Source organism: Grammomys surdaster, unplaced genomic scaffold (assembly GCF_004785775.1).
Source record: "Grammomys surdaster isolate TR1022 unplaced genomic scaffold, NIH_TR_1.0 146, whole genome shotgun sequence".
Lineage (NCBI taxonomy): Eukaryota > Metazoa > Chordata > Mammalia > Rodentia > Muridae > Grammomys > Grammomys surdaster.
Genome location: NW_021604604.1, coordinates 12,378,670 through 12,404,062, shown reverse-complemented (window position 1 = coordinate 12,404,062; position 25,393 = coordinate 12,378,670). Strand labels below are relative to the sequence as shown.

The 25,393-nt window shown below is 42.1% G+C and overlaps 2 protein-coding genes across 4 annotated transcripts in view; one reads left to right on the top strand and one right to left on the bottom strand.

Annotated features, from left to right (window-relative positions):
- Positions 1-22,443, bottom strand: Nudt5 (nudix hydrolase 5). The gene is made up of 10 exons (XM_028764819.1): positions 22,089-22,443; positions 12,887-12,989; positions 11,571-11,638; positions 7,072-7,121; positions 5,771-5,878; positions 4,224-4,319; positions 3,510-3,611; positions 2,452-2,460; positions 2,271-2,324; positions 1-639 (listed from the first exon to the last, which is right to left on the bottom strand). Exons 2-10 carry the CDS (start codon positions 12,944-12,946, stop codon positions 530-532), a joined length of 657 nt encoding a protein of 218 aa, XP_028620652.1. The 5' UTR covers positions 12,947-12,989; positions 22,089-22,443; the 3' UTR covers positions 1-529.
- Positions 22,295-25,393, top strand: part of Cdc123 (cell division cycle 123) — a 45,012-nt gene continuing 41,913 nt past the window's right edge. The window contains exon 1 of one of the 3 annotated variants that reach the window (XM_028764816.1): positions 22,295-22,643. In XM_028764816.1, the coding sequence (XP_028620649.1) occupies positions 22,570-22,643 (74 nt within the window). In that variant the 5' untranslated portion in view covers positions 22,295-22,569. The remainder of the gene's footprint in view (positions 22,644-25,393) is intronic. The other 2 variants (XM_028764817.1, XM_028764818.1) reach the window with 2 other exon arrangements.

Here is a 25,393-nt window from a genome sequence, read left to right as displayed (position 1 = left end):
TTATTTTGCCATGTGTGGTGCTACACATCTTTATTCCCAGAACTTTGGAGAGACAGAGATCAAAGCCAGCCTGGTCTACAAAATAAGTTCCAGGCCATCTAGGACTACACAGTGATACCCTATTTCAAAACAAAAAAACAAAAACCCAACCTTCTAATTTTTAAATGTGAGCCTAATAACTATTTGGAGACTTAAGTACATAATTTTTATTTTAGGAATTGAGGGTAGAAATAGCTGACCTAATTTGGAGCTCGAGTCTATTCCTGAGAAATACCCTCACCTTCTAGACTAGGTAAGGTTTAAGAAATTTAAACATGCCTAACTATATGTTCATTTCCATGAGTATTTAACAAGTTTAAATGAAGGTTACATCCTCTTTGTAATTGTAATTCCATACCACTTGCAGTCTGTGCTGCTTTTATTTTATGAAAAAGCTGATTTATGATCTGCGTTAAACTTAACTGAATACATTGAATAGCGAAGGCCTCATGATTTCATTTACAAAACACGGCCAGTGTTGTCCTTGGCCTTAAAATTTGAGGAAGGGCACTTCGAATGGCTTCCAGTTGGCGTGTTTCAGTGCCAGAGCATAGGCGTAGACCCTGGCATCCACTGTAAGATGTTGTTCTGCTCTCAAAGCTAGAGAAGCAAAGATGACAGTTTAGAGACTGCAGAAACAGAGGAGAGCCTAGTTAATCACTGTTCACACTATATGTCAGCTGCCAACACTAGGTGCTTGGGGACACATTATCTTTAAAATTAGAGTAAAGGATTAAAAGGAGCAACACAGCAGATAACTAATCAGGCTCAGTTCTCATCCACACTGGCCCAGTGTCTCCTGCTTTCCTTCCCAGCCACTTGTTTAGGAACAAGTTCAAAACTGAATGACTAAGTCCAGGTTCATGTCCTATCCACCCGTCAATGGCAGACGTGTTGGTTGCTACTCTGTTACAAGCTAACATGGAAGTACTGATTAGTATATTTTGATTATACTGAAGTTAGGTAAAATGGTTCTTTCTTGCCGAGTGTCCCCTTCGAAGACCAGAAGGGAAGTCAGGTGGATAAGGAATTTTTAAAAAGGATATTCTATAAATAAAGCATATTTAAGCACCTGGGGGCAAGATACTTTATCTACATTATCTGTTTAATTTTTCTCATGCATCCTCAGAGAAAGGGACTTATTCTTGATTTAGGAAAATGAGAGGCTAGTAGTCGATAAAGGGTAATAGTGGCAGAGCTCAAACCCCGTCAGGGCCGTCAGATCATGGCTGTACTGTGTAACATGGGTTGCCACAGCTTTTCTGAATAAATGACATTTAATTTGGCTTTAAGCACTAAGATTAATTTACCTTAGGTCTAGTTTTTGAAAAGGGGAAGAAATCAAAGCTGTCTAGGAATATGAAATCATAGTTTTTTGAAAGATAGTTAACTTTTCAAACAAATAGACATTTCAAAATAGAGCTCTCTGGCTCTTAAGTGTAGCTGCAAGCCACTAGTGGGGTGGGGAATTATCGACTGCTCTCAGTGTTTCAGATCAAGAAATAACCTCAAGTTATTTTGTGTCAATCTCCAAAGTAACTACTAACAAACAGAAAAAAATAAGTTGTTTCCTGAAATAGAAGTGATAAAAAGCTGGGATCGTGCAGAGGCTCTACTCCTTCACAAATGGATGAACAGGGACCCACAAAGCTAGGGCACAGAGGGGCACAGAGGAGCACAGAGTGGGGCTTCAGGCACCTCTCCGTACGCAAGGTCTGTCAGTATCTAACAGGATTTCTGCAACATCTCTGTGGGATGCCAGGCTGACCTAACCAAATGACACTGATTTACCAAAGTTCACTACATCAGCTGCTCATAATCAAGTATGTGTTGAACTGCTGCCAGACTCCTTAACTCCTGTAAGATTCGACTTTCCACAAGGGATATTCAACATACTAGCACAGTAGAACTACACCCTGGCATGGATCAAAGCTCTTAAGCACTCAATAGTTTTGTTAGACAGCAGGAAAATGATCACTACTATGTAGGGAAAACATTTTAAAAGGGCTCCTACTAAAGCCTTGACACAGAATGTGCTTCTTAAAATTTTCGAACTGTACATCACTTGAAAAGGAAAACTAGCATTGTTCAACAGTACTTTCCAACAGTTTCTAGGGGTCTGAAATTAATGAGATGAAGATAAGGAATAACATTAAATGCCCTTAGTAGATAGAGAAGGAAGGGGACAGGAAACCAAGAGCAGGCTGGGTAATAACCTTAACAGTGCTTACCATCAAGTCTTGTCAGCAGATCATTCTTTGTTAAAGAAATCACTTCCACAAATTCTAAACAAACAGAATGCAGTGAAAACAGAGCTAAGAACAGCAGCAAACCCCAGCAGCCCCACGTCTGCAGCCATCACAGCTCCAGTAAGCCATCACAGGCCCAGCCACTGGGAGTTGAATAACATACCTCCATCCCCTGAAAATAAGGAGCAAAGAACATTTATATTTTAGGACACCCTGCTATGGCATGTCTTGGGAAGACTTTAGTACAAGTCATTAAGAGTCTGACAGAAACTTACAATTTCTAAATATATCACAGTAAAGTTAATTTCAACTGTTGTTCTCCAAATCAAACTTTTCATAGCAAAATTTAAGTATATCCCATAATTTACATTTACTACATTTGTACCTGTGGAAAACCACACAACACAAAATTTATCACTTCAATGATTTTTAAATAAAAATTCAGCAGGATTAAGAGAGTTTTAAGCTCACAATTTTGGCATTCCAAAATTTAAGTTTTTGAGGGACTCCTAAATGTGTGTGTGTGTGTGTGTTTGTGTGCGCATGTGTGTGTGCATGTATGTGTATTGAACATCCATCCATCTACCTTCAAAGGGGTAGGAGAAAGGACAGGGAATTGACAACATATTAATGTTTTTGGACACTACTTTGCTAGTAAGTACTTTAGTGCAAAGAATAACTTTACAAATTCACTAAATATAAAATTTGGCTCAGTAAAGGCTGCAGCCTTTAACATCCGTTATTCTTATACATGAAGACAAAACCCAAGGGTTTTGAAGTTTCTCATATTCTAATTGGGTCTGTAGCTCACATTATTAAATGGATCAAGTTTGTTTTAAAAAGGGGGGCATTTAACACTTTATAAAATTTAACACACAGCTGAGCAGTGCTGTCTTGAGCCTTTTATCCCAACCTAGGCAGGCAGACCTCTTGAGTTCAAGGACAGCCAGAGCTACAGAGAAAGCCTGTCTTGAAAAAAACCAAACCAAATGAAAAAACTATACATTTTATAATTTTTGTAGTTTAACATCTTAAAAAATGTACATAAAAGGTCAATGCAATAATGCAGAGAATGCCAAAATGCCTACGCAACACTGAAAAGCAGGCAAGTACCCACAAAAAGAGACTATGCTTCTTTTAATGAAAACTATGCTGCATTAGCGCATTAAAAAGATACTCAGTGCAACTTAACCAGTTTAAATGTATCCACTACATCCTTACCTGGTTTGGGTTTTGGCCTTACATTTCTTGCGTCATCTCCATTGATGGTCACTGTCACAACATGTGTGGTGCAGTTTGACAAGCCTGGATCCATGCACACAGCTGTGAAAAGTGACAACTGTCTTAGGAAATGAGACAAGGGTCCAGGCCCTTGCTGCTGTTTCACTAAGTGTCCTAGAAGAGGCGGGGCTCAGGATTCATTCAACATGGTATCTACTCAAGAGACATTACTGGACTGTAGAACATGTGTACTCAGAAAGCTCTCTCAAGCTCCCTGGAGTTCCAGAGTCATGTCTGGGAAGTCTGAGGGCTTAGACAGTTCTGACAAGGACAAACTCTAGTGAGCATGGCACAGGCAAGGGGAGGAAGGAGGAAGGTTGACTATGTATGCTCTCAAGGAAACTTACAATAATTTTCCAATTTCAGGTCCTTCAACTTGCTCCCATGCAGAGGACCAGTCCACTCCCAGATAGAGAATAATTCCTTCTTTTTAATTAAGAGGAAGGGCCACTGAAACACTGTCTTACTGTATAGCCCACGCTGACCAACTCTCAATCCTCCTGCCTCCGTCCTGGAGGACTAACGTTACAAATGTGCCACTGCACTTGGCTGGAGACCAACTTAAATCCCTGTTTCCTCTCTGCCTTCACCCCCAACCATAAGAACCCCTGCTTTAGTAATGTTCAAGAAGCTGACAGCTGAAAGAATACAAACCTGGAGAGCATTCGGCAATGTCACCTTTGTAGCCAGTTTCTTCTTCCAGCTCCCGAAGAGCAGCTGCTTCTGGGCTTTCTCCATCTTCAATGAGCCCTGGAGGACAGATGGGAAGCCAATTGTCCCTTGAACATCTTTCTGACAGCTGCTAAGAAGCTATTGCAAGAGTCAAAGTGACCCTTGCACACCAAGTAGGTTACAGTAGGTTTTCCTCATGCCTTGTGCTTGTATCTAGATGTTTCTCATGACCACCTCAACCACATACTGTACGAGGGGGGCAGCGTGGTGAGGAAAGGTGATTCAGTGGTGGCCAAAAAGGCTAGGTCTTGGAGCCAGCTGTGTGACTATAGTACAGAAAGCTGATTCTTGGTTTCCTTTTTTTGTATGGTGATGGTGTACTTATCTTGCTTTCCTTCCTCATAGAAAAATCCTGAGGCCCAACAATGAAGAGCCAGGAAAGAGTGCCCTGAGGGCTGCAGACTGGGTCATTATTATGGTCACTCTGAGGAACAAACAGGTCAAATATGAACAAAGTAACAACTCAGGCTTAGTTTCCTGAACACAGCCATGTAAAGAACAACATAGGTCATTAAATCCCTTTCAGTGTCAGGACTTCTTGCCAAAATGGCAAGTGAGGAAGAGTTAACTATATACTGCCATGGACAGGGCTTTCCCACTGTAGCCTGGGAATGTAGCACAGAGCTTTGTGCATTCTAGGTAAATACGACCTGAACCTTACTGAGCTTCGTGAGCCAGGCTTTGTAAGTGCACCGTTCGCAACAGATAACATGGGTTTATTAATCTCCTCATATGGTTACAGTCCAATCAACTGCTATAATACTATGTATCAAACTTCGGATGGCTTCTTTAATTATAGTGAAACTAAAAAATACTTCTACATAAAATCAAGAGTTTTCTTGTCCCATGGTAGATGAAGGTGTCTTCTAATTATAGCTTCTGCAATTCAGAGTCTGAAGTACTTACTACTGTGAAATTCCTGTGAGGGAGGGACTGTTAGTGTCAGAAGGTGAGACCTGCTGATGAATGAATAGCACAAGTACTGGGAGAGCTCTGCTGAGGCTAAGGAGGCACTATGGAAAGGGGGTGTGGCTGACCCCAATGTGGCCAGGGGCTTGAAGGAGCCTTATTAGAGAAACCAGTTTTTTCTTATATATTTGTGTGTATGTGCGGAGAGCACTAATGTTGAATTTCCCTCAGTTACTCTTCTACCCAAGATCTTTCAGTCAAGCCCACAGCTCACTGATATGGCTAGTCTCACTAGCCAGCTTGTTCCAGAGATGCCCTATGTCTACTTTCCAGGGCTGGAATTCCAGGTGAGCCTCCAGACTGACCTGGCTTTGACACAGGATTCTAGGGATCCAAGCTCAAGTCATCTTGCTTGCATTCCAAGTACTTTAATGGCTGAGCCATTTCCTTAGCCTTAGACAAGTGTATTATTTATAGCAACTTGGACAGATGAAAAGATGCTAACACATAAGCAATGCAATGCTCAATCTCAGGCTAAGGACCCGAGTGGAGCTCCTCACCTGCTGGAAACTCCAGACAGTAGCCGCCCATCGGGGGCCGGAACTGCTTCACCAGAACGATGCACTCATGATGAAGGGTTCTTTGCAGCACAGGTATGACGGACACGGCTGTCAGAAAGAAACACAGCTAAGGAATCCTTAAGGAAGGTCAGGCAGGCCAGCAGCATGTTTACAGCAATCTAATGGAAATTCTAGATTGGAAGGCAGTACATCCAAATCACTCCGAGTTTGCTCTTAAGCAAATTAACTTAATCTACTGTGTTGGCAGCTAAACTTGAAACTAGTCTCATTTTAAAATGTAAAAAGTAACACTCTGTGTGATTTTTTTTTATTATAAAAAGTTCATTTTAATTGTTACAATATCGCTTTCCTTTCATCTTTTATTGTATCATAGTCTTACTATGCTGTCTTTACTGCCCAGACTAATTCAAACTCATGATTTTTCTGCCCCAGCCTCCCAAGTATCTAGGAATTCAGGTATGTGCCACCAGACCCAGACATAATTTCTTAAAAAATGAAACTGAAAGTGAAACTATGCATGTCACACAGGGCAGAGGATGGGAAGCCCCTCTTGCCTATGTGGCAGCCAGGGAAGTGACATGTCGAAAAGAGTGGTCTGTGCCCTGCTGGATCACCATTAAGCAAGAAGCCAGCTAAAATCCACTGTGTCTTCTATGTCAACGGACTGGCTTTTGCTGCTTTAACATATAAGCTCTTTCCCTCCAAATAACTGGGCCTTAAAATAAAACCAGAAAGCCACCAGCTCTGGAGACAGACACCTCAAAGGAGAATGTGTCTCACAAATACTCTGACAGGTAAGAGCAGCAGCCCAGGGTCCCCAGACAATGCCTGGCTAGCAGGATGTTTCTGGTGCACTTGCACCAAGCTATTTCTGCCTGGAAGGAAGGGGAAGCGAACTGAACCCCAGTTCTCTTCCCTCTACCTCAAGTATGACAGTAGGGAGAGCATCTGACCACACCCAAAGGCACTCACCTTCAGAGTACAGAAGACTCCAGTGGTCTTAACATACCAGACACAGAGCATGGCTTCAAGTTATACTGACATAATTTTGGCTATAAAGTTTAACACATTTTTCCTTCAAAAACTGTTCCTAACTTAGAAGAAGGGAGCCAGAGTTTACTTACAGAGAGCTTTTGAACATAACACTGTAAAAACAGGAGAGTCACACATAAAAGATCCAATTGAGGGCAATTCTGCTTTGAGCCCTCTGCTTATGTTACACGCCGTCTTATAATCTCATGTGCTAACTTCCTTCATAAAGAGAGTTATAACAGTCATACCGTCAGCGGATTTTCCCTTCCTGGTTGTAAGTTTCACTGTTTCCCAAGTTCTATGTAGGCAGAGAACAAAGAAAAAAATCATTAGTGCCAAAGGGAAAAATGTTCTTAGGCTTTCTGTAGACTATCAGCACGTCATAGATGCAAGGCATGCGAATATGCTAATGTTAGTGGTCAAGGAGCACAGTAAAGATCTCACTTCAAGAGCCAACATCTCCACCTCAGCCTCTGGTTACCATCTAAGCAGAAAGTGGCTGAGCACTGACTGGGGTCATAGGATCCTCAGGACGCCCTGGTCTGAATCATCAAGCTACAGTGAGAAGCATCAGCTGGTACAGCTGTCTAGAACTTTCCACAGTGATGCAGTCTGCCCCTAGGGACATTCCAGATGCATTTCCAAGAACAAAGGATGCCATGCACAACATGAACCACTGAAATTACGCAAGTTTAAAATATGTGACTAAACTACATAGTTCAAGAAAGCAGCACCTTCCCACTTATGTGAGGAATTCAGATTTTCTTTTCATGAGTGCAGCCGTATGTGTGAGGAAAAGACAGGTCCCTAGAGGAGGTGGGAATTGCTGGACGTCATATTCTTGCAAAGCCCTTTTATGGCTTTACTTTGTGTCAGTGATTTGTTCCTGGCTGTTTGTTCTCAGGTTTTGGTATCTCTCTGCTATTCTGCCTGCTCTTACAGGAACATCACGCAGAATTATATGGAAAAATTTAGTTACAGGAAAAAAAACCACACTATTGGAAAGGGGGAGAACAAGAAAACTTCCCCCTTTAGTTCTCATCTCTTGGGAGAAAAGCAGTGCTACAATAATGACGGAGGTGGCCAGGTGCCCATTGTTAGGCTGTGTTCCAAAGGTAGGATTCTATTCTGGATGGCGCTCGGCTAAGTACAATAAGTTATAGACATCCTCCTCTGAGGGACCCTCTTGCTTACACTTTTCCTGTTGTTCTTGGGTTTTGATAATACCACATTTCTACAAAAAGTTCCAGATATTTAATCTGGCTAAAACCAAGAATCAACAAAAAACCTTTCTGACTTTACACCTTTCAGAACTAGATCCAAGTTTTACAGGAAAATGTGTAAAAATGAAAAAACCAAACCAAACCAAAAACCCACCAGACTTTTTTGCTGTGAGTTGCTGCAACAAGTCACAGCAGCCTGACACTCCTGTTAGTAGCAAGAAGCCAACCAACGAGCAGTTTCCAATCAATAATACAGATCGCAAGAGACAGAACACCTTTTGCCATAGCTCTCTGCTGCCTCCTAAGGTTAGTCCTAAAGACTGAATGAAGACAGTGCTGGGAAGAGCACTGAAGGTCCCATCCCAAACACACTAGGAATAAGGAGAACAAAGAGAGGAGCGTCATTACACGTTTAAGATGAAGGAAATGAGCAGTAAGGAGCCATACATTACAGAAGTAGAATATACACACATTTAAGATATACAACAATGCCCCAGACAGCTCGGCCACTCTCCTAGGACTTAACACATGAACATTTATGGGGAGAAAAATCTTAGTCTCTATTTTTCTACCAGTTAAACCTAAAGCTATGACAAGTTTCCTTCCTTGTGTATTCAGGAGTAAAACAATCTGGAGAAATCCCTTCCAGCTTTAGAACTGGGTTTCCATTTCAATTACTCCATTGTTTGCTTTCTTGTTAGACACCTGGCGGCTTTTTACCTCGAGCCACTGGTACACAAGGTAGGAAGTAGCAAAGGGTAACTCAGCCCATCTTAAAGGCAAGGGTAAGGATTTAACACCAGTACTGGATACACATCTAGAATTAATTCTATACCCTTCTTCCATGAATGAGACAGCAGCAAATCACCCTTTGGTTATTTTATCCTTTATATACATGCTTTCCTTTGGGGTAAGAGATAATGTGTTTTTACAAATTAATTGTCTATAGCCATGCTTCAGAGCTTGACATTATGCTAAGACCTATTAGTGCTGTGCATGACCTTCATTAATGACCAGCAGGAGGGTTATATATGGAAGAGGGGGAGCAAATATGCTCTGCACAGGCAGCACAAACACGGCACTTAGACATAAAAGTTCATTCCCAAATTAAAGACTAGACTTTCTGGAATGAAACCTAGAAATCCTTGGGTGGGGTGTGTGTGTGTGTAAATCACCCAGTGACTGTGTTGGGCACTTTTATGCCAACTTGACCCAAGTTAGAGTCACCAGAGAGGGAACCTCAACAGAGAAAATGTCTCAGTGAGACTGAGTGTAGGCAAGCCAGTAGGCATTTTCTTAATTAGTGATTGGTGGGGAGGACCCAGCCCATTGTGGGTGGTGCTACCCGCAAACAGGTGGTTCTTGGTTTTATAAGAAAGCAGGCTGAGCAAGCCATGGGGAACAAACCAGTAAGCAGCAGCCCTCTACGGCTCCTGCTTCATCTCCTACTTCAAGTCCCTGCCCTGACTTCCTTTGATGGTGAACAGTGTTACAGAAGCATAACCCAATAAATCCTTTCCTCCTCTCCAGGTCACTTTTGGTCCTGTTGTTTCATTGCAGCAATAGTAGTCCTAAATGGGACAATAACTTAGACACTTTTCTGACTAATAAACACCTGAAGGCTGGCCAGGTAAAGACAACTGGGTGTGAACTGACAGTTTTTAGAACAGTGGCTCTCAACCTTCCTAATGCTGCGACCTTTAACATAGTTCCTCATGTTGTGGCGACTGCCAACCATAAAACTGTTTTCATTGCTGCTTCATAATTATAGTTTTGCTACTGTTATGAATTTTAATGTAAATATCAGTGGTTTATGATGGTCTTAGGCAACCCCTGTGACTGGTTGACCCCCAAAGGGGTTGTGACTCAGTTTGAGAACCACTGCATTAGATTTCTCAGTGTTAAAGGCTGTATTTTGTGTTATAAAAGGCATTTTCAGGAAAAATAGAGCCAAACTATTTCACTCTGCTGATCTCTAGTATCTATATACATATTTCAAAATATACTCTGCGCATACTGTACGCTCTGCAGCTTTGGTTGTTCTGGGTTCACACCCATCCTCTACTTATTTCATATGTAGCTCTATCTGCTTTCTGCTAATGTCTCCATCTCTCTCCAATAATGGGCTTTACTAAGGTTTGTGCTAATTCAGCAGAAACAATCAACAAATCCATGTATTGTCACCTTGATGATAAATGCATTTGCTCATACAATAAACGTACATGATTCTCCTGTGATTGTGTAGCAAATGAGGGTTTTTTTTTTAAATGACTTGGTGTGGCATAATCTGGGTACTAAATTCTGCTTTATTCTATTTTATTTCTTAGCACACTTCATTGAGTAGTAAATAGTAAACCTACTTAATACATTATTTATTTCCTAGTGATTTCCATTATTTTTTGTGGTGTTTGAGCTCATGCCCAGGGTTTGCACATGCTAGACAAGCGCTGTATCACTGAGCTGTAGCCACAGCTCCTTTTAATTATAATAGCCAGCAATGGTTTTGTCTTCTTTTTAGTTCTTTAATAATGGAAAACAGAAGGAAAAGTTAATTATAGGCAGGTGTGCTCTCTCCCCCACCCCCACCCCCTTCATCAGAGTCTTATTAGGTAGCCCTGGCTTGCCTGGAACGTCATATAGACCAAAATGGCCTTGAACTCAAGAGATCTGCCTGCCTCTATCTCCTTAGTGTTGAGATTAAACCTGTGGGCCATCATGCCCTGCCCCTTTAGCTTTCCTTTATCCACCATTTTCCATAGCTTAGCACATATATATCATCTCTGGTTGAGGATACTTGCTGTTCTTGAAGAGGACTAGAGTTTGGTTCCAAGTATGCATGCGGGATGGCTCACAACTGCTTTATTCCAGCTCCAGGGGACCCGATACCCTGTTCTGGGCTTAGTGGGTACCTGGACAGATAAGAGTTACTGTACTCCCATGGAGCTAGATCCCTAACTCAAACTCTCTCTGTTAGAATGTTTACTTTGCTTTCTGTCTCAATTTTTCTTGAGCATTTTAATGCATAAATCTAATTCTAAACACTCAGTGATTTTCTTAGCAAATTCCCAGAAGTGGAACTGTGAGGTAAAAAGTTACATTATCTCGATATATGTTATATCTTAGGGGATTTTTTTCCAACTTACATTACAAAGTTGTAAGGTATAAACATCTATGTTTTACTTTGAAGCCAGCAATGGTTTTGCTTTCTGTTTAGTTCTTCTAATTTAGACATTAAAAATTTGATTTTTCTAGAAGGAAGCAATACAAGAAGAATCTTCTATAGCTCATTAAGCCACAGTCACAAATTTTAGGTTCACTATACATGAAGAATGGAGCTAAAATGGATTCCAAACTAGTTATAGAAACTATAATAGTTTTAGTCATAGAAGATCAATGACCTAGACATTTTAGTAAGAGCTGCCCTCGAGTCTTTGTTTAAAAGAGCTTCCTGAAGAAACCCTGGTGCTCACACACTCAACAGAGACCTGGAAAAACCAAAGACACAAAGGAAGAACAACGTTTACCTAGTTTTACCGGTGGGGTCCATGTAAGTTGTTTTTTCAATTTTGACCCATTTTCCTTCTGAGATCAACTAAAACAAAAGGAGATAGTTATAAGGTCGGAAACTTTCAAATTAAGTTGGTCTTTTTAAAAATCAAAAATTGTATTTTTTCAAATTTTTTCTGTTTCCTTCTCCCAATTTGCTTCCCTCACAAGAACTTGTGGGCAAGTTTCTAGGTTGGAATAAATGTTCAAAATTGTCTTCCTAAGGGTGGGTCTTGTTTTTCTGGTTTTTGTTTGAGTTTTTCAGGTAGAAGCAAGAGGGAGAAAGAGTTAAAGTCTAGGGATTGGAGCTGTGCAGGCATGGCTCAGTGACAGCAGGCATTGTTACCTGGCAAACCTAAGAAACTCCTGGGAGAGAGGGGTTGGCAGCCAGTGTATGGGATGGGAGAGGTGGCGACGTTCTGAGCCAGTAAGGGTGCAAGGCTGGCAATACTGCTGTGTGGTCGGATGCGAGACTTTTTTAGGACAATGGACCATGGAGAAAAAAAAAAAATCAATCAAAGACTAGACTTTCTTTCTGACTCCTAAATTCCCACCAAATTCAAGACAGACATTACAAACTGCTCTGCACACACTGAGGAGTCTGGGATGTCACTCACCCATGGCAGGCTCTACACTGAGCTGAGGAGATTGTCTCTGAAAATTTCAAGTCTTTTCTTACACATTCCCTCCTCCCCACCAACATCAACCTGATCACTATCTCATCTGCTCACACACAACATGGAAAAATTCTAAATCAAAAAGATTTCTAGGAAAGTGTTAAGGACCAGAATCCCGAGTTGAAATATTTAAAATTTATTCATTACCACTGGTTCCTGAGAGAAAAAGATCCTAAAAGCTTCACTCAATAACATAGTAAGAGGCAGACATTAATTCTAGAATGCAAATGGAATTTGAACTAAAATGAACAATTTACATTTTTATTATTTTAAATGTTTATGCCAGGATGACAGACAGCTAAGATATATAAATATGAAACCTCAAAACCACATATCATGTGCAAAACCACATATTTGCTTTTCTATCCAGGGCAGTTTTTAGAAAGAATTTCTTTATTAGGAGCTAAAATCTACTTACTCTCAATTTCATTAATACATGCAATTAAGATGGAGAAACCACTGTGCGGAGACAAAAGCAGTGTGGCTTAAAGTGGAGAGAAACATGTGAAAACTATCTCCAAGAAGGAAACCCCACAGACTGAGAAACTCCCTCCATTTTCTCTCTAACCTGGCTGTTCTGTGGGGAAGGGAAAGGTCGGGAAACAAACTCCACTCACCTCCTCTGAAATAATACGCTGCTTGGCAGGAGAAGGGTCTGTTGATTCTTGGGTCTCCATTTTGACTTGTTGGCCTCCACAGTCCTCGAGTGGGAAGTTCAAGCTGTAAGGAAGTGAGTGAGGTCTGTTCAGGCTCCCCCAACCATGGGTCGTCCAAGGACTCACTAGTTAAAAGCGTCCTGGGCCTCTCTAGAAGAACCACCTCAGAAGGCACACAGAGGCTCTCAGAAACACCCAGGCAAGAATTCCAAGCCATTCTGCGTACATTCAGCTTGCATTAACCAGGGTCCAGTCCCAGTCAGGTCTACTCACTTTAAAAGTCAGAGGAATTATATATGCACATTATTAAGTATGCACACTGTTGTGTCCCATTTACCTTTAAATGGGAGCAAGTATAAAGTCCCAGCTATAGTTAGCCAGTGACAGTTTATTAAGAGCAGACTTTTGCCTCCCGTAGTACACTATCTCTTGGTTTCTTGCTCCATTTCTGGACTTTGCCTTTCTTTTGGTTTGACACTGCCCCTGTGACTCATCTAGAGTCATTTCTCAGCTGTCTTGCTTTTGGTGTTGACACTGAGAAGGCAAAAGGGATCCTAACTCCTGTTTCATTTTCCAGGTGACCTCTTGTCATTGCTTGGAAGTTTACAGTTAGCTGCACCCTAGGCTGTACTGTACTGGGCATTCAAGCAAGCCCCTTCAATCTGGTACTCCAGTGTCTGTGTGCATGCATGTGTTTTATTAATAAACTGTTCTCAGAATTTCCTCTGTTCTCTATAGAACTGCTATTTACCTGTCGGACTGGGCTGGGATGTGTCTCAAACTCTTGAGCACTTGTCTGGCTGACCTAAAGCCCTGAGCTCAGGCCCTCGTTCCCTGTACCCATCAGAATCGCTCAGGGCTTCCCGATCCCCTCTAAGGCATTCTCTTCCATCCCCACTTTCCATTCCTCACTATCTACGCTTCTCAGAAGACTATTCCAACCTTCCGAAGTCCTATTTCACCTCCTCACTCTAGGGCTTAGGGCATAGGTTTGATTCCAGGACCCCCTTAAATACCAAAATTCATGTGGCCACTTATGTGGTAGAACATTTGCATTTAACCTAACCTATTTATATCCTCTTGTAAATTTTAAATAATCTCCAGAAACACATAATACTTAATATAATGTATATGCTATATAGTCATTAAGTAGTATTGTTTAGGGAATAATGAAAAAATAAAAGTACTTAAGTCAACAGAGATACATTTCCCACCTCACTCCTAATACTTCCCACCTGTAACTGGTTGAAATTGAGTTTACGGAATTCACAGCACCAACTGTGTAGGTATCAATTTTCTTGCCAACAGTCTACAAAGACAAATGTAGCATTCCCCTTACCTAAAACACAACCAACAACAAAACAACATGCATTCATACTCCTTTATGCCTTAAAAAAATGTATCTGATGACCGTCTCAGGCTAGCACTCTGTGGTAGGTCCATTAGATATGACCCCAACACACCGCAGACCGATGAGAGAAAGGCTCTGCCCTCTGGGACCTCTCCTTTAGTGGGGAGGTAGGGAGGAGAGGCAAAGATCAGCATGAGAAGTTTGTCAAGTGAGCTCTAGTTTTGAGGAGGAGGATTATGAAGGATAAACAGAGTGAGGAAGATGTGTTTATCTTCCTATGTGACATGTAAGCATAGACTTTGGAAGTAAAATGGAAGCAAGCAACACAGACACTATGACCCAGAGCCGGTCCCTTCATGTGCTGACATGGGCAGCCTGCCTAGGAGAACAGGCAAGCTAGTTACTCCTCTCAGAAGTGGTTCAGATGGTCTTTTATTTAGGTAAGCTTTAAAGTGTCACTGGCTGAGAGAAACAGCTTCCACCTCCACAGGTAACCAAGGTAGAACACGGACAACTGGCCAAAGTGGGAAACCCAATAAGTCCCACCCTGCACACTCTATACTCACATAAAAGAGTGTAGAATTTTTCGTTTCTTGAGACAAGACCTTGCGAAGTTCAGGTGAGATCCTTGGGCTTCCACTTCTCAAGTGCTGGGATTAGAGAAGCCTGTGCCACTAAGTCTGGCTAGCAAGCCTTTTATCTTCTAGAGGTCCGTTCCTTCTGACTAATAACACACAGCGGAAGGAAATGTGCTGATGCAAGGAAAATCTGAATTCTAATTCTAAAGAAAAATAACTTTTAGGCAACCACACAGCTCTACTGAATGTCTGGACACATTCAACAATGTGTCCAGTCTACAATGGTATGAAACGCTTGCAGTAAGTGCCTAGCCCCTTAAAAAATGCTTGAGTTTTCTTTTCTTTTCTTCCTTTTTTTTTTTTTAAATTGGTAGAACCTGGGGCTTGCCTCATCCTGAGTGTTGGGAATACAGGTGTGAGCCACCACACCCAATGAATACCAGGATGTTTAAAGGTGGGGCAACCACAAACCGTTTTGAGAACCAGCAAGAAAAAGACTACAAAAGGTGGTTTAATAATTCTGAGGCCAAGAAAGCAGAGGAGTACTCCATGGAGACAGAGCGATGGAATTTAACAGTGACAGCAAGCAGCACAAGCACAGAGGGACACATGGCTGCCAAGCTCTCTAAAGCTCAGCCTTTCCCCCAACTCTGCTTAAAGGAAAAACCGTACACCCAGCCGATGTTGTTGACATCTATAAACACATTCCCAAGAACATTTGGAGCCCACATTTGGCTGGGTCCCTGCATGCTAAGTACATAACCCTGATAGGCACAGCACACAGTCCTGTTATGGCTCTAGGCAGTTTTGGCTTAAGGCAGCGAGTACAAGGCGCTGTGTATGGGGAGCAAACTAAGTGGCTGATACTAAATAAACCTGTGTATTTTACAAGGAGTAACTGGGGAGAAGGGCAGTGGGAGGCACAATCTCACAGGCCTCAACTCAGCACAAAGAACAGGCAACAAAGGAAACCGGAGAGCACAAGAAACAGTCTTCCCCAGGGAAGACACACAACTGGTTGCCCAATACCAGATGGTTAACCCTGAAAACATACAAGTCAGTACTACACAGACTAAGCAGGCTATAGTTAGGAATCTGACATGCAAAAACAACTAATGCAAAAGAAGACATGGATTTGAAAGAGAATAAGGAAGGGTATACTGTAGATCTTGAAAGAAAGGGAAAGGAGGAATATTGTAGTTATGATCACAAAAATTTTAAAAAGTTGTAACAGGTAAGTGGAAGTTTAGATGCAAAAGTAAAACTAGAAACTAAATAAAGTCTGGCTCATCACTACCATTCCTTGAATCCCTGTAATTTATTAAAAATGGGAAGTGAAACAAATCTTAACGAGAGAGAACATGTTCACTGCATTCTCTTTGATAAAATCTGAGTAATGTCATTGGTCTTGCCTAATGTGCACGGTGTATCAGAAGTAGGATTTTGCCAAGTATGGTGGATGGCACATGTCTACAGTCCTAGAGGTTTGGGAGGCTGACACTTTGAGACCAGCAGGGATAATATGGTGCGATTACAGTTTAAAGAAAGAAAAAAGAAAAAAGATGTAGAAGTTTAAACCACAAGCAAAGCCCCGACTGACAGAAAGGCAGTAGAGGCAGCTCTATAATGGACAGAGAAACGAACAAGGCTCTTTGAAGGAAACTGAGTAGGAACACGTAAGTCTTTGTGTGGAATGTACAAAAGCCCATGTGTGGCTATGGCACACATTCATGCATCTGCGCATGTGTAAGGAGGTCACAAGTCAACCTGGAGTGTGTGTTTCTCAAAAGTGGCTTGCCTGTTTTTCTGAGACAAGCTTAGGGTGACTGTCCATCATATGCCAGAGAGCCTCCTGTCCCTGCCTCCCCAGAACTGAGCTACAAGTTGAACCAGCATCCCTGGCTTTTGACATGGGGATCAAACTCAGCTATCTTGAATGGCAAGCATGTTTCGACTAAATTACCTCCTAGTCCTAAAACAGCAGCAACAACAACAATGAATAAATGAATAATTTGAAGACATAATTTAGTACGATTGTTTTTTAAAAGTAAGATATCACTGGGTATGGTAACATGTCTTTGTTTTTTCTCTTTTTTGAGATAGTGTCTCTCTTTGTAGCCCTGCCTGGCCTTGAACTAAGACACCTGCCTGTTTCTACCTCTCAAGTGCTGGGATTAAAAGTATGTGATATCACACCTGACAACACCTGAGTGCCTTTAATTCCAGCACTCAGGAGGCAGATAGGAGGATTTCGGGGAGCTCAGTGCCAGCCAGGTCTATACAGTGAGATCTTGTCTTAAAAAAGAAAAACGTGGTGGTACACACTTTTAATCTTAGCACTCTGGAGGGAGAGGAAGTTGGATCTCTTTGCATTCGAGGCCATCCTGGTCTATATAGAGAGTTCTAGACAGACAAGCGTCTTGAAAAACAAAAAGGAGGGAAGGAAAGAAGGGAGAGAGGAAGAAGGAAAGAAAGCCAGACAGACAGCATCTGAAGGGGCTAGGTATGTAGCTCAGTTGGTAGAGTGCTACACCAGCACCCACAGATCTGTGTCCAAGTCCCAGCACTACATATACTGGGTGTGGTCATGCATGTCTGTCAACCCAGCACTTAGGAAGTAGAGGGAAGAAGACTGAAGTTCAAAATCAACTGAGCTACCATGAGCTTGTGGCCAGCCTGGGCCATAAAAACCCATAGCTTATTGTGTAAAAGTGCTTGCCAAGCAAGTCTGATGACCTGGGTTCAGATCCCTGGAACCCATGTAAAAGCAGGCCACGGTGGCTCTTCTCTGCAATGGCTGCACTCCTAAGACTAATATAGTGAGGCTGAGACAGGAGCATCCCCAAGAATCTTGTAGGACAGCTTCCCTCTAATATGCAAACAAGAGATACCCTATCTCAAACAAGGTATAAGATAGGACTGACATCTGAGTTTGTACTCTGAATTCCATACATGCTGTGTATGTGTGTTTGCATTCTCATATGCATGAACTACATATGTTTTTAAAAGGGGAGGGCCAGCCTCCTCCAAAAGCCACATGGAAACCTATAATCTTCCAATTTCTAAAAAAAAAAAAAAGTTGGATACCCTGCAAGGCAAACAATAACAACAACACAAACAAAAAACCAAAACAACAACAAAAACAAAAACAAAAAAAAACACCCCAAAACTAACCCTCTCCTTAAAATGAGTTATCAAAGAAAACCCTGCATGTCAGGAGCAGGACAACCTTTTATGAGTTGTTTGTTAGTCAGGGAGGCCTTAGGAGGTCCACGGAAAAATACAGGTTCTTGCCATTGCTCTTGGTTGCCCACTAGATAGGACCTTATTGTTGAAGTTACCACACACCTTGGTTGCATGCATAGAGAAATGAAGCTGGACCTGAGCTGGACGCCTCTCTGCTGGCTTTTAAAATGCCAGAATGTGCTCTGCAGGCTGCTAGGAGAAGACAGTCAGCACCAGCCTTACCCAGCTGTGAGCCCCCGAACTGACACCAACATGCCAAGGAACGATGTGCCCACTTATGCAACAGTGGCACAATTGTTATGGGGGCAACCAACCATCATTCTTTTATTGGATTTGGGACCTACTCTTCACAGGAGGGGGTCCATATTGGTACAGAGACCTGGCTCAAAAGTACAGAGTGATGGAGAACATGGGTCTAAATGTACATATTTATACCCGTAAATAATTACCACTCTTGGATTAACCAAGAGCCTCTTTCCAGTGAGTGGAGATGAAGTTAGAGTTTTGTGACTGCATACGGAGTTGAGAGTAGTGGCTGAGTACTCCACTCCAAATAAGACATCTATAGCGTCCCTGTCAAGGCTCAGGGGAACACTGTGGAAGGTTGTGAGAAAAGATGAGAAAGGCTGGCAGACAGGAAGAAGGGCTGCAAAATGCCATCCTAGGAATGGCTACTGCAGTCAAGGACTCCCCAAACTACTGATTATTGCAATGATTGCTCAAGAGCCAGACAAGTAAGGAGGAGGGACTCAGGGGCCCTGACTCTCATTGTTGAACTATTTTACACACACACACACACACACACACACACACACACACACACACACGTATGGAAACTGGGAATCACTGTCATCAGTTGAGTAGCCACCATGCCACCACCAAGCTCCAATAAACAATCTCAGTCCAACGGTCACACAGATGCCTCTGACTAAACCAAATGAGTCACATAACAAAACCGAAAGTCATGAATCTGGGAAAGGAACTGATAGGAAGGAGGGGGTGTTGATAAGGTTGGGAAGGAGATAAGGGAGGGTTAGAGAAGAGTAACCAGCATGTAACCAGTATACACATGTATAAAACTGTCAAAGAATTAACTTAAAGAAAGGTCATTTTATTTAATAAAGAACAAAGAATGAAATACCTAGTATAAAAATATTAAATAATTTTGGTTATTATTATTATTATTAACTTTAAAACAGAAACAGAAAACATGCACTCTTTTATACTATACGTGGTAACATTTTGGTACCCACATCAAATGGATTTCAGTGCCCTTTTCTTCGCTGAAAAGTATTCTCAGACTAAAGAACTATTGTACTCACACTGGTAAGAGCAGAGAGCCACTCACGTTCACTATGTGTTCTTTCTCCTGGCAGGGGTGGCTCGTAAGTGCTAAAGGAGGGAACTGACATTTACTGAGATTATACTACTCAGTGACTTATAAAACATCATTTACGGCAGTTTATTATTATACCACTTAATTCTAGATGAGCAAGAGGGAACTGACTGTAATGACCCTTGGGAAGGTTAATTGATTACAGCCACAAAGTAATGAGAACTGTAAGGAACTGCTTGTAATAGTTTTAGGAGATAATGAGAGTGTGCAGTAGGCTGTGAGTAGTTAACAACAATGAGAGTTGATTATTTGTTCTAAAACAGCGTTTAGGGAGGTGAATACAAGGTGATGCTAATAAGATTTTACAGGCGACTGGAACATTAGAAGAAAGAGCAGAGTCAGGGTTCCTGTTTGGACATACTGAGTTTGTAACAATGGAAAGTTTTGTTTGTTTGTTTGTTGTTTGTTTTTGTTTTGGGGTTTTCGAGACAGGGTTTCTCTGTATAGCCTTGGCTATCCTGAAACTCACTCTGTAGACCAGGGTGGCCTCGAACTCAGAAATCCGCCTGCCTCTGCTTCCCAAGGGCTGGGATTAAAGGCGTGCACCACCACTGCCTGGCTGTCCTTTGATCTCCATATACTTGCAGTACATACCCACCCGCATGGGCACACACTAATAGCAAATTAAAGTTTTAAAGTATTTGACAATATGATTTTTTTCACCACTGTATTTTAAGGCTTTCACTGACAAAAAAACTGAATACAAACCCCAGCAAGACTACACGAAGACCAACATGGTAGTTAACAAATGGCTAATATTGGGCTTTGCTGTTCCCAACACTTGGACATCCTTTATTTGTAGTGTTAATTTACTGAACGTTGACTAAGTCTGTAGCAGAACCTACTGCAGCACTAAAAACAGATACTGAAAACACAGAATACACAAGACCATTCTATTTCCTTCCCTGCCCTCTTCCTAAAGCTTACAAAGTTAGCTAATTCTCTACAAAAACTGCTTCAGTCTCTATGTCTCTATGCTGGACTGTTAAAGTACTGCTTCACCCAGATGGATAACATTCCTATCTTCAACAAAAAGTACTTTACCCAAATGCATCCCCAACCTCTTCTCACACCTCCCCCTGCAACTGTTTCTAGGTCAAATAAAACAAGTATTCTGTGGCCTCTCACATATGCTCTCTGTCTCTTAGAAGCGGCACCATTCTCTAGAAAAAGCAAAAGGAAGGGAAGAGGATTATTGCTGTGTTTTCTCATATCACAGTGGACTAGCCAGACCTGGTGGTTCACCCCTTTGATCCTAGCATTGGAGAGAGAGGCAAGTAGATCTTTGAGGCCAGCTTTGTCTACCAGAGAGTGGTTCTCAACCTTCCTAATGCATCCACCCTTTACTACAGTTCCTCATGTTGTGGTGACCCCCAACTATAAAATTATTTCATTGCAACCTTGCAACTGTAATGTGAGTATATGGTTTATAGAGTATCTGATATAGGACCTGTAAGAGAGTTGTGACCCACAGATTGAGAACTATGGAATTCCAGGCCAGACAGGGGTATATAGAGAGAGACTATGTATCAAAACAACGACAAAACAAACAAACCCCAGGACTGATTAATTCTGGATATCACAGATGCTTAAAGAAGCTTTGCCATCCACAACCCATCAGTATACACTGCAACATTATCTTGATTTTGAAATGTATTCTTTAAGCAATGCTTCCAACCATTTTACCTGTAACATTTTAAACAAATTATACCTCTCCTCTGTGTGTCTGTGTGTTCTAATTCAAAATACAGAGGACTCTGTTGATCAATTCTAACAAGTGCTTTTCTACAGAAGTCGACAGTGGCTGGGTTTTTTCTCTCTTTCTAACTTAAACTGCTTAGATGCACTGGGGAAAATGCAATTTACTTTTTTGTGAGGGTGAGTATCAGAAATGTGGTGCTTTTGGACAAATACGTGCTTGGAACATGCCCAAGGCTTATACATTATAGGAAGCACCAGAGGGTTTTGAAGGCCTATCTCTTGCAGCTTGTGATCTTTCCTTCTTTTAAAGAAACAAAACTGAACTTTGTAGGATGATGGGTGGAAAAAGGATTAGGGAGAAAAATGATACCACAAGTTGTCGTATGCAACTCTTCCAACCTTTATGATCTCACCATTGCAGAGACACTGATAAAAATCCGTGCTTTTCCACACTGGTAACTTTTTCGGGACTGGACTAAATAAACTTTAAGCTTAAAATACACAACTTTCCTCTTTTTCTTGATTTCTCAGACGAACATCGCTTCTTTCATCTTCAGGATCGTAAAATACCTCCCTCCTCCCCAGGATCGTGCATGCGGGATTTCTTTCCTGTGTCTCTTAAAAATCTACTTTCAGAAATGAGACGAGCCATTCTTCTTGTAGATGCCTCAACTGATGTGTTCAAACATTTACTGTGCTGTTCCCGGGTTCCTCTCGTAGTCCAGGCTGGTCCGCCTGGATCCCGGGTTCTCCTCTCGCGCTCAGGCGCGGACGAAGAGACACGCGCGCGCGGCTGGCTGCACTCCGTGAACCATCAGTTGTTCTCGCGCCCTTCTTTCCCTTCCCCTCTCCAAGGACACTTAGTACCGAGATTGGCTCGCGCCCACTTACCTACACTAAGCTGTGGGATGTGGAAGGGATGGAGGAGAAAAGGAAAAAGGATCAGACAGAAGCTGCAGTCTCCGTAGAATCAGGCGCCACCGCTGGAGACACCGGCGCCTCTCGTGGTGCAAGGAGGATGTGCACACGTCCTCCTCCAGGCACCCGTAGAAGCTCTGCTACCTTCAGATGATTACCTTCCGGGTCGAGGTGCATACAGAGGAAAGCCGAGATGTAAGCTTCCTAAAAAGTCTACATTTTCATGACTCTTCTCTGCGGACTCAAATCTTTTTTTGTGTCTTGCGCGTCTGTGCGAACGTACTAAGCGTACTCTCTACCACTGATTTAACTTCTAGCGCCCGTGGACTTTTATGGACCGGAAGAGTCCTTTCTTCAAAACGGCTCGGTAGGCACTTCCGGAAATGATGCGCAGGGTTCCGGGAGAGGGCTGGCGGGAGAGGGGAAAGGCAGCGATTGACGCGGCAGCTGGAGGATGAAGAAGGAGCATGTTAGTCACTGTCAGTTCTCCGCATGGTACCCGCTCTTTCGAAGCCTTACCATCAAGAGGTAAGATATCTGGAGGCAAACTGGGGTGTTTGGGCCAATCTCATCTCCTTCAGAAACTAAACAAAAATAATGCAGGCCTTCTAATTACTCAGTGGGAGCTACGGTGTCAAGCTTTGGATTTTCTGTTGCATTTGAGGTTGCAAGATTACCGAAGTAGGTCAGAAATTGCCGTGCTTCCTGTTCGGAATCAAAGAGGTGTCAAGGGAGGTAGGAAAGCAGTGAGGATCCTAGGTAGGGTAAATTGAAATAGGTACTGTTGGAATTGCCAGAAGCGCAAGGCAATAAACAAAGCAAAACTGGATACTTTTGTCTTGCCGCTGACTGACAAACTCATCTAGTGACTGTTGAGTTCCATCATTGTATTATCGAGACAGTGATACAGACCATACCTCCAAGTCTATACGAAGATCCGATTTGGTAGTGTGTATAGGTTGCAGTGCTACTGACCGTCCACTGTTTTGAGAAGAAGCAACCCCTCTGGAAAGGAAGTGGGATCTTATTTGTTCTCTAGTTCTCTGGCCTAGAACAAGGAGTCTGTCCAGGTTTGCAGAATGCCAATGGTGCATCCTTTATCCTGTCATTCAAATGCAAGGAGATTTTCCCCAGCCATTCAAAAGCAATCATAAAATCTGAAGGATGTAGGTAAAGCTTTCTCTTTTGTTCACTAACAGGGATAGGTCAAAGGCCTTGGATATCCACGGGTAGGTAGGATTGTCTACAGTTTGCCTTTAGGCATACTTAGATTGCCACTTATTTGGATACCAACTATCTCTCCCTTTTCATTCTGTCCTTCTTTGGAATTATGAAGCCTTGGAAGAGCACTTGCGGGCTATTCAAAAGACATTTCCATCTTGCTATGCAGACATAGAATCTGTTTCTAGTTATATATATTGTGATGGGACTTATATTAACACAAAAGAAGGTAATTCTTGCATTTGAAGATGGCCAGTCATACCAAAACAAAAGGCAGAGCTGTTGCCACAGCAGTAACTCCTGTCTGTCACAAGTTATCTCTCTTAGTTGATATTCCAGGCCTTCACTAACTTACATAATTAAGGCTGTGGGTCTGAAATGTTTGGGTTATTTCTCTGATGTTGGTGTGACAGACAGTTCACTTGCAAACTTTGCCAGTCATTTTTTTCTTTTGTGTGCAGAATATACTTTTTTGTTCATTTTGTCTGTTTTGTTTTGTTTTTTTGAGAGAGTCTGGTTGTTCATTTATTTATTTATTTATTTATTGGTTTTTCGAGATAGGGTTTCTCTGTGTAGCCCTGGCTGTCCTAGAACTCACTCTGTAGACCAAGCTGTCCTCGAACTCTGAAATCCACCTGCCTCTGCCTCCCAAGTGCTGGGATTAAAGGAGTGCGCCACCACTGCCCAGCTTAAAGATTTATTTATTTATTTTATGTATTTGAGTACACTGTTGCTGTCTTCAGACACACCAGAAGAGGGCATCAGACCCCATTATAGATGGTTGTGAGCCATCATGTGGTTGCTGGGAATTGAACACAGGACCTCTGGAAGAGCAGTCAGTGCTCTTAACCACTGAGCCATCTTTCCAGCCCAGAGTCTGGTTGTTCTTGAACTGCTGATTTTCCTACTTCAGCCTTCCAAGTGCTGGGGTATTATGCATGTATTGCCATTCCCAGCCCTGTACTGAAACAAATCTTAATAACTGTCCTTTGGTTTCTCTGTAACTGTATGTTATAACCTCTAGCATAGTGTTCCTTTGCCTTAAGCAGAACAAGCATACAGTGATTAGGAATTCGATTGTAGAGTCAGAACCCTCTGTCTGGCTTTGAATTCTGGTTTTATCAGCATCTTCAGCAAACTACCTAATCTCTCTAAACCACATTTGAAAAACCTAGAAAAGTAATAGGATTATCATGCGCATTGCATGAGAAAAAATACTTAAAATGTTGCCATACTTAAAATGTTACTGCTCTTTTATAGCATATAGTAGACACACAAAAAATGTTGCCTGTTACCTTTAGGATTTAATAACACCTCGTTAAAGTGAATTATTTTAATTTTACTTAAAATATATGAAGATGGTAGAGAGAAGGAAGTGAACCAGTAACTGGGATTTTCTAGCATCCCTAGACAAGTCTGTGACTACATATGTATACACACCTGCCCACATGTGCATATTGGGCCATGTTGAAGTTAGAGGACAACTCGCAGGAGTCTGTTTTCTCCTCTACCATGTGAACCCTCGGGATTGAACCTCAAGTTGTCAGACTTGATGGCCTTTACCCACTGCTAAACCATCCTACCCATCCAGCATGAAAGCATTTATTCTGTACGAAACCATTTCCCCTGTCTGACTGATTCCGTGGTGATATCGCCAGCACCTAACAGTGCAGGACAGCCCTTCTATACTCCAGACAAATCAGGTGGAGTCATATGGCAGTCTGTTTCAGTTGTCTGCTTCAATGCTTAAAATATACATTCTGGCTACTGTTGTAGCATTATTATTTTGTGTTTATGATTTTTGGTTCAGAGCTGATTATGCAAATTCATTTTTTTTTTTTCCGAGACAGGGTTTCTCTGTATAGCCCAGGCTGGCCTGGAACTCACTCTGTAGACCAGGCTGGCCTCGAACTCAGAAATCCGCCTGCCTCTGCCTCCCGAGTGCTGGGATTAAAGGCGTGCACCACCACCACCCGGCCTGTTTTCTTACTTTACTCTAAGAACTTCTGTGGTGCTTATGTGAGCTGCATTGTGGACCATTACATGGTTCCTGGTTA